At 38.1% G+C, this 12,936-nt stretch overlaps 1 protein-coding gene across 1 annotated transcript; it reads left to right on the top strand.

Annotated features, from left to right (window-relative positions):
* Positions 1-930: 930 nt before the first annotated feature.
* LOC113981985 (programmed cell death 1 ligand 2) lies at positions 931-7,802 on the top strand. The gene is made up of 5 exons (XM_027709753.2): positions 931-1,321; positions 2,384-2,668; positions 4,360-4,500; positions 5,272-5,313; positions 7,419-7,802. The coding sequence occupies exons 1-5, from the start codon at positions 931-933 to the stop codon at positions 7,523-7,525; spliced, it is 966 nt and encodes a 321-aa protein (XP_027565554.2). The 3' UTR covers positions 7,526-7,802.
* Positions 7,803-12,936: the final 5,134 nt, after the last annotated feature.

Here is a 12,936-nt window from a genome sequence, read left to right as displayed (position 1 = left end):
TGTAGGAGGAGCAGCTTGGCTAAAACTCAGAAGGGTCTTGGCATTTTTTCAGATTTTTCATATAATTTTCTCCCTCATTACAGTTGTATTAGAGTGAAAAAACAAACACTTATAAGAGGAATTGAAGTTTTCCCTGCAACTATTTCACAAACACATACAATAAAAGGAATGCATAAACAGTTGCATGCTCTTTGGAATGTTGTTATCAATACTTCCAAGTGCTTCTGAATTAAATCTACCAATATATAGTACATCCAGTACAGAAAGTAGTAACAATGTATTTTGAATGATGTATTGTAAATAACTCTGCTTTATCAAGTACACCTTAAAATGGTAAACTATTCATAAAAATATGTATTTCATATTGGGTGAATGGCAAAGATTATTTTTATATATTTTCTGTAATACTGTTGCATGTATCTGAGAAATTGCATGGGATCGAATGATATTCACATGGTTTCAGGGTTGTAGGAGACTGTAATTGCTACATAGCAGATCTTCTAAGCACATGCTTATCCAGTGCAACTCTCTTTCACAGGAACTACATTGGTATTTCTTTTTGTAAAGGATAATGAAATTAAATTTACTGTTTCCTCAATTAACTGTTGTTTTTACTAGAATCTTAGGACATATAAGAGACCATCATAGTATCATAAAAGTGCTTCCTGTGTAATCACTGGCTGAGCTTGAAGTTAGTTATAAAATGTGAAAAAAAAACTTGCTCATTTTCTCCTTATCTTTCAGATTCTGTAACCAATATAGATCATTTGCTATAATTACTATATGGCAATTATATTAACTTAAAATGTTAATGTGAGTATGAACAAAAAATGCTTAAAGTGTTCAGTCAAACCAGTAACCATATGCCTGACTACCTGATACAGTATTGCCCAAATTTAAGGAAAATCAGAACACATTTTAATACAACAAATGAAACAGTTTTCTTTTTTTCATGTAGCTTTATTTACAGTTGAAGTTCCTCAACAGCTCTACATTGCAGAGTATGGGAACAATGTGACTATGGAATGCAGATTCCCTGTGAATGGCTCAGTAAATCTAGAACTCCTAACTGTTGTTTGGGAGCAGAAAAGGCCAGGCTGGTTGAAATCAAAAGAGGTGTACACACTCCGCAATGGGAAGGCAGTCCCTCCATCCCAACATCCTGATTACATAGGAAGAGCATCACTTCTGCACAGTGAATTGAAGCTGGGACGAGCTATCCTTCAGATCATCAGTGTGAAGATCACAGATGCGGGATCATATCTTTGTCTCATTAACTACCGGGGTGTGGACTACAAGTATATTACTTTGGAAGTAAAAGGTTAGTGGTTGAATTGAATGTAAGTATATATTCATTGAGATGTGTCTACTAAATTCCTACAAGCTTGTAGAAATTGATTACTTTGAAGGAATTATTTGCTAATTCTCTCACGAAGACCCTGTGCTCAGCCCTCAGCTGAACCAAAGCAGTTGTGTTGTTGCTGACTAGTCTTTGGTTCAATGGCTAGCTGAGCTTCTCCAGGAGCAGTCTGTGCCAGAGAGGGACAGCATTTGTTCTCCATCTATCCTTCATCCTTCCTCCTTCTTTCCACACCCTCTTCTCCAGTGTCACCACCTCCCATTTGATCTCCTGCCTTGTTGGGCTACCTTGGGCCATTCCCAAAAGTTTCTCAGAGGTGCTCTAATACACTTATGAGCACTGCTGCAACTACCCAAGTGCTTGGGAATTCCCTAAGTGACTGCAGCTCCCAGAGCAAGGACACGTGATTTTCTGTGTTCATCAAAGCCAAATGGACATTAGTAATAAAGGCAGATGTTACTGGACAGCATGAGAGACCAGTCCTTTGAAAGACCTCTGGTGTTTCCCATGCATATCCATGTGACACAAGGCAGCATTAATTTCCTACCCAGACATCTAAATAACAACCTTTGTCAAATGCAAAAATGGACACAGTCATTCTTAAAACCCCCATTGGTTTCCCTGAAAAGTCAATTTTGTTCTAATATAATGAGAATATCACACTATTTATAAGCTGTGGTAAAACAAACATTAAAATCAGCCTTTTTCTTGAAGTGGCATATTCAAAAAGTGAAAATAGAGTCCTATGAGCCTTCACTTGTGTCCTCCATATTGATAAATCATAAATTTAGTGTCAACAGCTGCCTTGTATAAAGTAGTGGAGTACATTCTGTTGCTGTAGGCGTGGTAAGGATTGAATAATGAATACTGCATTGCTATACAAAACATCCTTCATCATTTTAAATAAGTTTCCCTCAGATACAGCCATAGACAATATGTGGCATTAAAGGGAAGGAAGAAAAGTGAAGTGAGAAAATGACTATTGTTGCATACAACAATTTCACTCAACAACTTCTTATGCAGCATCCTACAAGAGAATAAACACTCAAGTAATGAGAAAACCAGGTGAAGACATGTTTGTTTTTATGTGCCAGTCAGAAGGCTTTCCTCTGGCGGAGGTTTTTTGGCAAAATGAGAAGAACTTCAATTTCAGTGGACCTGCAAATACCACCTATACACTGACTGCAGATGGCCTCTACAATGTCACCAGCATCCTGACATTCAAACCAAATATGAGTGAGAACTACAGCTGTGTGTTCTGGAATAAAGAACTGAATGGAGAAACTTCAGCTCATATTTCCACTTCAGGTTTGTATCACCTTTAACCTGTATAGGTCAGAGAGTATTCATACATACATCATGTTCTATAATTCATCACTGGAATTCAGTTCTAGAAAACAGTGTAATATTGATGCTCGGGAAGCTAAACAAGTCAATATTATTGATATCTGTGAAGTCTCAGCTAGTTTACAGTTCAACAAGACAGTCTGTATTCTATATATTCTAATTTTAATTTTAGGGTAGCTCCCCTTATTTGTCTGCCAGTACAGAGGGAATTTTTTCAGCTGCATGGGTGTCTTCCTTGATAGACTCCTAATTAATTGGTTTACCTTGTTGTCTACCTTGACATGTCTCCCATAACATCCTTGTAGGTCAGGAAATGTAAATTAAGTGAATGGACAGTGAGGTGGATTAAGAACTGGCTGAATGGCAGAGGTCAGAGGGTTGTCATCGGTGGAGTCCAATTGAAAGCCTGGAGTTAGTGGCATTCTCCAGGGATCAGTACTGGATCCAGTCTTATTCAGCTAGTTTATCAATGACCTGGATGAAGGGATAGAATGTACCCTCGGCAAGTTTACTGATGACACTAAACCAGGGTGAGGAGTGGCTGATACACCTGAAGGCTGTGCTGCCATTCAGTGGAACCTTGGTAGGCTGAAGAGTTGGGCGGAGAGAAACCTAATGAGGTTCAACAGAGGCAAGTGCACCTGGGGAGGAATAATCCCAAGTACCAGCACAGTTTGGGGGCTGCCCAAAAAGAGCAGCTCTGCTGAGAAGGACCTGGGAGTCTTGGTAGGTGACAAGAGCCAGCAGTGTGCTTGTCCATGAGCCAGCAGTGTGCTTCTGCAGCCAGGAGGGCCAATGGTATCTTGAGGTGCATCGGGAAGAGTGTGGCCAGCAGGTCGAGGGAGGTGATCCTCCCCCTCTAGTCAGCCCTAGGGAGGCCACATCTGGAGTGTGTTCAGTTCTGGGGCTCCTCAGGACAAGAGAGACAAGGAGCTATTGGAGAGGGTCCAGCAGAGGGCTGCAAAGTTGAGTTGGAGTTTGGAGCACTTCTTTTAGGAGGAGAGACTGAGGGAGCTGGGCCTGTTTAGTCTAGAGAAGAGAAGAGAAGAGTGAGAGGGGATCTCATCAATGCACATAAAATATCTCAAAACTAGGTGTCAAGACTATAGTGCCAGAGTCATTTCAATGGTGTCCAGTGACATAACATGGAGTAACAGCCATAAACTAAACCACAACAAGATCCACATCAGCACGAGGAAGAACTTCTTTACCTTTAGGGTGGCAGAGCACTGGAACTGGCTGCCCAGGGAGGTTGTAGACTCTCCCTCTCTGGAGGCATCCAAGCTCACCTGGATGTGTTCCTATGTCACTTCCTCTAGGTGACCCTGCAAGGGGGGTTGGACTGGATGATCTCCAGAGGTCCCTTCCCATCCTATTTTGTGATTCTGTGAGTCTGTGAAGTGGCATACAGATAAGTTGCAGTAGAGCTCACTTGCATGCCATAGAAATGAGAGATTTGAATCTTTTTTTTTAAGGCTTTTTACAAAAATATTGCAGTATAAAGTATTCATAAAATGAGTGTAAAACATTACATTGATAAATTTAAAGAATCTTGTGCTCAGTCAGAGAAAGACTCTGGAGAAACTGAACCAATAACTTCATAAACAATGCCTGTTTTGTAAGTTATAAATTTACTTTCATGATTTTGACAGCTTTAATGAGTACACAGTACAGTGGACAAAAATCCCTGATGTCATTTATCATCCCCACATGTGTGACTGTAGCGGTCCTTCTTTCTGCACTAATAATATTTCAGAAGAGAAAATCATTCAAGAATGGGCAATCCAGAAAAGGTACATTTTACTTCAGATAGTGAATCTTTTCACTATTTCTTTATTTTTCCTGTGAACAACATGTAGGAAATTTTGGTAACTAGGCAAACTTGTGTGACTTTGGTTACATTTTATTTCTAGATGATAAGGATGTTCTAAAATGAGATCTTGGATCATTTGAGTTGGGTTTTGTTTTCCTCATCTTATTACCTATGTGAGACAAGGTACATGGAAAGATACATTTTTTAAACTGGCCAGCTAGTATTCCGTAAATACTATCTAGTATTCTGTAAAAACAAGCTTTGCCTTGGATAAGGAGAGCTGTAAAAGCATAGCTTGAATGGTGTTTTCTTCATAGCTACGCAGACATTGTAGCTACAGCATATGACACAGAATTTTTGTTTTCCATCTCCATTAAGGCTGTGTAACTAAAATGGTGTGCCATCCTAGACTATCACAAACAGTGTTTCTTTCCTTGTTTGCAAGTGCAGTAGTGCTAAAGCAATAAAGCAAATGGGCTATTATTTTAGTATTTTCTTGCATATGAATAGACTCCAGTAAACTTAGACAAATATATTTATAGTCATGAAAGGAGTCTTAACATTATGACTTCGGAATTTGGCTCAAGATTTGTAAAAGAAAAGAAGTGTAGAAAAATTTATGTATTTGGTATGACAATAGCAAACTTGAATGTGTTTAAAGCTCAGTTTAACCTAAAGTTTACTTAAATGGTATTGTTTCTTTCAGGCCTAGAAATGTTTAAGCTAAATTTGTATATATTTACTTTAACAGGCAGAAAAAGAAAACTGAACCCTAACCCGAAAGATGAGAACAGTAAGTCATTAGGGTTTTTTGTATTTATGCTTACAGATTTTTCTTTCTTACATCTAAAATTGTAAAAAATATGTAGATTGCAACTTGATAATGTTACATCAAAATAGAGGATAGTTTCGAATTTAAATTCATTTTTCCCTCAGTTTTTTAAAAATACAGTATCTAAAGCTTTTGACTTTCTTACAGGCAATGTAAAAATTTATGGATGTTGGTTCCTTTTTACTGAGATAACTTGCATACATAGCTCAGCATACATCTCTGTATACTAACTGGAGTTCTAGTAGTCTTGGCTGAGTAGGATACACATGGAAAGCTGGTTGTTTTGGAAGGCATCAAGATTTTGGTGGTAATAGTCTGTTATATTTTGAATTAGGCTACAGGTCTTAACAACAAATAAAATGATACCTCATTTATCTGGAATATTATATCATGTCCTGAGCTACTTCTCATTTTAGGAGCATATGACTTCCCTAGACATCCCTAGGAATTTTTACGTTGCAAAAGGAAGGTAAAAAACTGTCAGGATGCATCTGTACTAAAAATGAACTGAAACAAAGAAACCACCATAAAAAACTATAAAGCAATATGATAAGAAAGCTCTTAAAGCATCTAGTTACATAAATCATTTTTGTTACCTATAAATAAAAGATCTGACAGGTTAATGCATTGTGAGGAGAGAGGCTGTGGCCAGTGTTAGGTACAGAGGTATTGGATTAAGCTGTAATTCCTTGTAGTCCAAGCAGACCCTAACACAGCCTACTGAGGTCAGCCCTCAGGCTGCCTAATGTGCTCCAGGTATATGCATGATTTTCTCCCAGTGAGCAAAAATGGAGCAAAATTGTGATACAGCTGGTCAAGCAGCCTGAAGAAACAATACATAGCAGCTTTTGGACAAACAGGCAAGTCAGGGCCTTTCCAAGGACAGGATTTATTTGAGAATCTGCCCATTTTTCTGACTACTAAAACAATACATCAAGAAGTCATCAGCTTAAAAAATAACTTTTGTAGGTGAAAATTAGGGAAGAAGGCATGAATTCACTGATTCCCAATTCACCTCAGATTGTCATGTTTGCATGTTCAATCCACTACCATCGGTAGATATTACAGTCAAAATGACACTTTCACCTTTTAGAAATCAGCACTTGCTCTAGTCAAAGGCTCTCACGTGATGGTGTGAAACTTTAGTGGCATTATGCCATGCACAAATGAACACAGGCTTAAAGCAAGCAGCATTCTGGAGGACAGCATTGGTGCATGTCCAGGCATAATTCCAGTGCACATTGTCTGAGGATATCCTGGCTTCCCATGGCTTTTTGTATTACTGTTGTAGAATTTTTTTACTATATAGGCCATAGCCTCCTCTGTGCACTTAGTGAAATGAAGAAATTAAAGGAGACGAGGCTGCTCTTTGTGGTTTTGTTTTACTTCTTCATTTTAATGACCGAAAGTTTTGTGCAACATGCAGTAAGTCAGATGACAAATATTTATATTTCTCAGCATCACATATTTTTAAGAAACACTGGAAAGAACCTTTTTTCCATGATGAGTAGGTAGGTAGTTGAAACATAAAAGCCACAGATGCTTTACCAGAGTGCCTTGGAAATGACCCACATGGCTCTGGTTACGGGAACAGGGCTTGTTAATGTTATCAGTTTTAACTTACAGCTCAAGCTGAATCAGAACTGAATATGTAGGACATTTGACCTCATCACTGAAGTCCTAGTTCTGCACACTTTTAATCAGATGCACAGATTTACTGATAAGCATTTCCACGGATGTTCTCTAACCAGATTCCAGTTTTGTTATTTAATTTATATGGCTGCAAGTCAGTGATGACTTTGATGTAATAGAAAATTCAGAATTTGGACCACAGAAAAGAGAGGGACAGAGATAGTTCTTACCTCAGAAAAGATTGGAACAAAATGTCTTCGTAAATTATGACAGTTTTAAGGAGCCACTGCAAGTTCAGCACAGCCCAGAAAAATTTGCATATAATTAAGATAGAGCTTTCACTCTTTACCACTCAATTGTTAAAATCAGGTTATTTATTTTCTTAAGTTATTGCAAATTTTTAAACTAATACTATTTCATTCTCTTTCTTTAAGGAGATGATTCTAACACTCAAACTGAGGCTTTGTACTTGTCAACTGTCACAGCTTCAAGAGACAGTGAGATTTGGTTCTGTGAAAACTCTTCATCTTATATGCCATAATTTGCACTTCTTGTATCTGTTTTTGGGGACTTCAAAGGAAATTACAGCACTTTAGCCTTGGGATAAACAGTGAACTCATGGGGATGTACTTGCACTTCAGCAATGGAAAGCCATGCCTCTTCAGATATCTTGAAGTTACTGGGAATTATGCTGTCATGAGATGTGGTTTACCACTGTGAAGAGGTCATCTGAGTGCCTTTGATACACTTTACTTTTGGACTTACTGTTGCTCAAGGAATTTTTGTTTAAGAATGCCCTTATTAACTGCTTCAGTCTCAGGAATGGTGCTTGGATTCAAACATTTTGTGTGAATTTGAATAAAAGTTGTAAATGCTATCTTATGTCTAAGCAGGTCATCTTTAGAGAGACATCATTAAATGCCCATATCCCATTTCCAAACTTTCTAACACATTGAACTAGAAATTACCACAAGTACCCACCAGCATGGAAATTTATAGAAGATATTTCATAGCACAAGAGCAATAAGGGGTTGAAATTATATCAAAGGACAGACTAAAAAAAAAAATCTCAGTAAGAACAGTAAATCAACGTTATGTCACTTCAGAGAATTTTAATGCACTCTCTATGTAAAACCCTGTAAGTAAGTCAGGTAAAAAAATATGAACTGTGATTCTATGCTACATGACAGTAAGAAGTTTCACATTTGAACTGATTATTCAACAGAATTTTCTTTAAGAGGAATTTGGAAGCAAAAGTGAAAATGAAGCAGATTTCTGCACTGGTTATTTTTAAACAGTAATTTCATTTTTCCTCAGAGGAAAAGCTGAGTCTTTCCCATGACAGGCTGTTTTACTTCCTATTACTGGAATGCCAGGATTGAAAAAACACCCAATATTGCATCTTAGATAGTCATCAGATAGTGAAGCAAGGGCGCCGGTAAGATTTGTCACATCGTTTTGAAAGAGCAGTGACTTTGGTGAGCTGCGTTTTCTACTAAGACAGATGTAACAGGACTGAAGAAAGGTGTTCACATGGACACTACTTCTGTCATTATCTTGCTCTTAGAAGAGTGCTATCTGTTAATGTTTTCTTCACAGCATTTACTCTGGATTTAGATGGGAACTGCTTCTCCAGTGCAGCTATTTACTCCATCCAGCACAAAGTGGACCTACAGTGCTGTTATGAGACCAGAACAGCAGCATTCACACCATGTTGTTTCACCAGGACAGCTGATTTTAAAAATCAGGTCTGCTGTTGATTTTACTTGTGGTAGAGAAAAACTAATCTCTCTCTTCCATCACCTCTACTTTAATATCTATGTGTTGCACCTTTAAATACCCATTTGTAGACATTGGAGGCAGCTGAGACAAATCTGCACTGGGCTTGCTATGTCCTATGTCCTTGCTGATATGGCAAATCAGGGAGATGTCAAAGAATGAGAAACAGCTTCTTGAAGCATTGTTTAGCTTAAGATAGGATAGCAGCTTGGGAACTGCCCCGGCTTGCACAAATTAGCAATACTTAAGGGTCAGTGTGTACAGTCAAGCAATTTTTCCCTGTTCCAGATTTAAACTCCTCTGGGAACTATGAGCCCATTGTGTTCCTGCAAGAACTTATTCTTGCACTTTTCTATTTCTTTTTTCCTCATAATCATAAAATGGAAGAAATTCAAACTGAATTTATGTGGATGAACATAAACAGTACATCACAGTCTTTGCAATTAGATTACAGTGACTTTCATTGTTCCTTAACAAAATGAAAGTCATCTTGTTGTTATCTTATGCTGCTGAGAAAATGTTGCCTTGGTGGGGGCAGAGGAGAACAAATGTGGGCAGCACTTCCTGCCCATTTTGCAAGCATGGCAAACACTACCTTACTTTCCCTCTTAATGGTCTGTACACTGAAAAGTTTCACCTGGCATCCCTAGGCAGAGGAAGCTCAGTTTTGCACAACAATCCTATGCCCTCTCCACTCCATTTCATTGTGAAAGGATCAATAGCGGTATTTACTGTAATAACCATAAAACCACCCAGAAATGTATCTTGGCTCACGAGTTTCTATTTCACCAGCTCTTGCTGGATGCTGATGAAGATGACTGTCACATCTGATCATGTGAAAGTTAGCTTGTCAGCAGCTTGGCCAGTCTATCTGTGTCTATGAGTTCATGCATGACTTGTTTTTTACTGTAAACCATTGAGCACATGATACGTGTGTGATACGATGAGTCTCTGTTCTTTCTGCTTCACATACTGTTCTACAAGCTGCTGTCTTGAAACAGCTGAAGCAAGAGTTTTCAGATAGACATAAACTGCCTGCAAAATGTTTGAAGCATTTGGGTTTTGTTGTTGTTTTGGTGGGTTTTTGTTTGGTTGATCGGTTGACTGGGGCTTTTTGGGGTTTTTGTTTTGTTTTTCATAGTTTTGAACTTTATGGTGAGTCAAGAGCTGATGTTATTAGACCATAAAAATATTAGGTGTTTTTAGATGTAATATAATCTGTAGGGTTTGACTTTAAAACTTACTTGTACTCTCACCTGGCATTTTAGAGTGGCATAGCGGATACACTGCATAGGAAGCTTCTGTTATCCTTTCTGATATGTACCTTCTCAATTGATCTCCATACATTTGTCTCAACTGGGCAAATGTCATAAGCAATAGTGTCCTGAAAAAAAGTATGGATTCAATTGAATTTGGTGGAATATTTGTATGAAAGCATGCCAAAAATCTACTCAGTGGTTTATAGTCATCAAAAATATAGTTCACTGAATTTGAATTATGACCATTTTTCACAAGCAACCAGAGAAAAAGTAGTTTGTAAGTATTTAATTCTTCTGGTCTGGCTAAGGAAAAGCTACTTTTCCAATTCTCTGACCTGCTTTACTATGAGTGAGGTATTTGCCATTTTAGCACAGGAGTGACTGGCATCCTAGTCTTCCTGCTCATTCTTCCCCTCTGCTATTTACCAGAGATTTAAGGGCTTGCAGTAGGTTTATTCTGGCTTTTCTACAACCACAGTTATTTTGGTAGCTGTGAGTTGCAGCTTGGTCTGTGATTAGGAGCATAGAGAGTAAGATTAGCTATATTGTACCAAGTTCTCTTTCACACCAACAACAGCCTAAACCTGCTCCATTTACTTGATTCTCATTAGCACAGACACGGCTAAAAGCAGTAGTTAACATCAAGAACGTTAATATCTCTGGAAAAAGACCAATGTGGAAGAGGTATTTCTAATATCCAGTTGAAATGCCTTACAAGACTTAAGTCTGCACACTAGAAAACTACTAGCTGATTCTGACTATAGCTTACTGGGAGCAGTTGGAAATGCCCTTGAGAGGTTTGGATTGCCAAAAAACCCCTATTCTTTCTCAAGAAATACTGCAGTCATTTTTTCTTACAGAATGTCTTCCTTCATCTGAGAGAAATATGCTGTTTGCCACCAAAAGCATTATCTACTTCTCAAAATAGTGATGGAGAAAGGTTTTACAAACCACTTCTGTACACTAAAGACTCATTCTTACAGGAAGAGATCTAACTTTGAACTTGTCTTTTCTTTCTGTGGGGATGAGGATCAACAAAGTTACCTCAGAAGTCCCTTCTAACCCAAAGTGACCTTTGGTCCACATCTTTTGTAATTGTCTGACTTTTCTTATACTCTGATGAACATATGATCTGAAAGTAAAGTCCCAGATCAATGACTGCCATCTGATTCAACAAGATACCATGGTTTTCCTCAGCAAGTTGTCAAGGGTGCTCTGACACACTGTTTTATAGCCAGTGCTTGGTAATATTTCACTCAAGTTTGATATGCAGCTATATGGTAAAGAGTAGCTGACACAGGTAAAAGCACTGGGCAAACATTGTTAAAAGCTGACTTAAAAACATTATTGAATTCAGATGTATTTACTTTTGGCTTTTACATTTACTGCCATTTTTTCAGCAGCTAATGTTTGTTTACTCACAAACATCTTTCCTTAATGGGCTTTTCCAAGTGAGAAGTGAAATGGCTTTCATGCAAAGTCTGTATTAGAAACCACTTTACATAAGGAAATAAGGCAGTCAAAATTTGAAGAGTGGGTTTAAGTTCATTCCTTACACATGTGTTTTTGAAGCTAGTCAGAAATCTGAGCTTCTAATCACAAAGTTTCTAGCAAGAGGATTGCTGTGCTACTGGACAACACAGTTTTGTGTATGAAAGGAACGTTTTTTTCAGGTGAGATGATGAACACACTCTTTTCAAAAGTAAAACAGATAATTGTCAGCCTTAACAATGCAAACTTGACACAACAAATAGCCTAGGTATCAGTGAATAGACATATAAACTTGAGAATATCACTGAGAAAGCAGAAGCTGTTGGTGGGAAAAGGGAACAAGAGAAGGTCAACAATTTTTTTCAAGAGGGACACAGAATTTTTGTGAGAATAGTAAAGTCAGAAGAAGCATTGTGAGCTCAAAGAACTTCCCAGTTCATATAAGAAACTATGAACTGCTAAGGGATGTTTCTATACATCCCCAAAATATTGCAATCCTAGTCCACAGATCTGTCTCAGACTGGTCAGAAAACTAAGGCAGCAAGACAGCTGTAAATTTATTGAGCAGAAGCAACATATTTAGACCTCCATGCAAAGTCTTTGATTTTCTGTATGTTTGCCATGCACATACATTATGCTTCTAAAGAGTTGTGAAGTAAAATGTAAACCACAGAGTGTAGGCTGAGATATTGGGGAAGATATCAGAGATTAGAGTCTGATTGTGGATGAGTTAAATGCTCAAAGCCAGGAGCAGAATCTGATTCAGCAAATTTATAGATGAATCTGGTGAATTCCTATCTGTGAAGCTTATTTACATGAAATTTCACAGAGATGGATAAAGATTAGTATATGTATAGTGAATGGGAATGATTTCTGCCTTCCCATACATTCTGCTGTTAACATAGATTTAACAGTTTAACTTCAGAAGAGACTACTGGTTCCATCATTTTAATTGCCCCTATGTTAGAGTGTATGAAGGATTGTTTGGGTTCTTTATAACAAGTCTCAAACTTCACCTTTACAAAGCTGTCCAGTTTTCCAACACTAAAAATGTGTATGACAATTTCTACAAGAGAACAGAAGATCAGATCCCTGATCACCCCCAGTGGGAAGAAGTTGGTTGGGTCAGGTATTCCCAGGATTTCCACAATGCTGAGTTGTACGATTGTACCCCACATTGGAGAGATAAAAGTGGAAGAAGTCCAAGGGTGGGAAGCATTTTCTTGCTTCAGTCAAGACACCTTGATTAAAACATACTGTGAAAGCTATTTCAGGGCATTAGCCAACTTTGCTCAATCAGTCATTGCTGACCTATCCAAACTCTGATACTGCAGACACCATTATTCTGGAAGCCAACAGTGTGCTGAGATAATTAACAGCCCTAGTGCTTCCAGGTGACTGGTTACAGCTTAAAACATCGAGA

This window comes from Pipra filicauda, unplaced genomic scaffold (genome assembly GCF_003945595.2).
Source record: "Pipra filicauda isolate LSUMZ 115617 unplaced genomic scaffold, ASM394559v2 scaffold35_size7292922_pilon, whole genome shotgun sequence".
Lineage (NCBI taxonomy): Eukaryota > Metazoa > Chordata > Aves > Passeriformes > Pipridae > Pipra > Pipra filicauda.
This window is presented reverse-complemented; position numbering and strand designations above follow the sequence as displayed.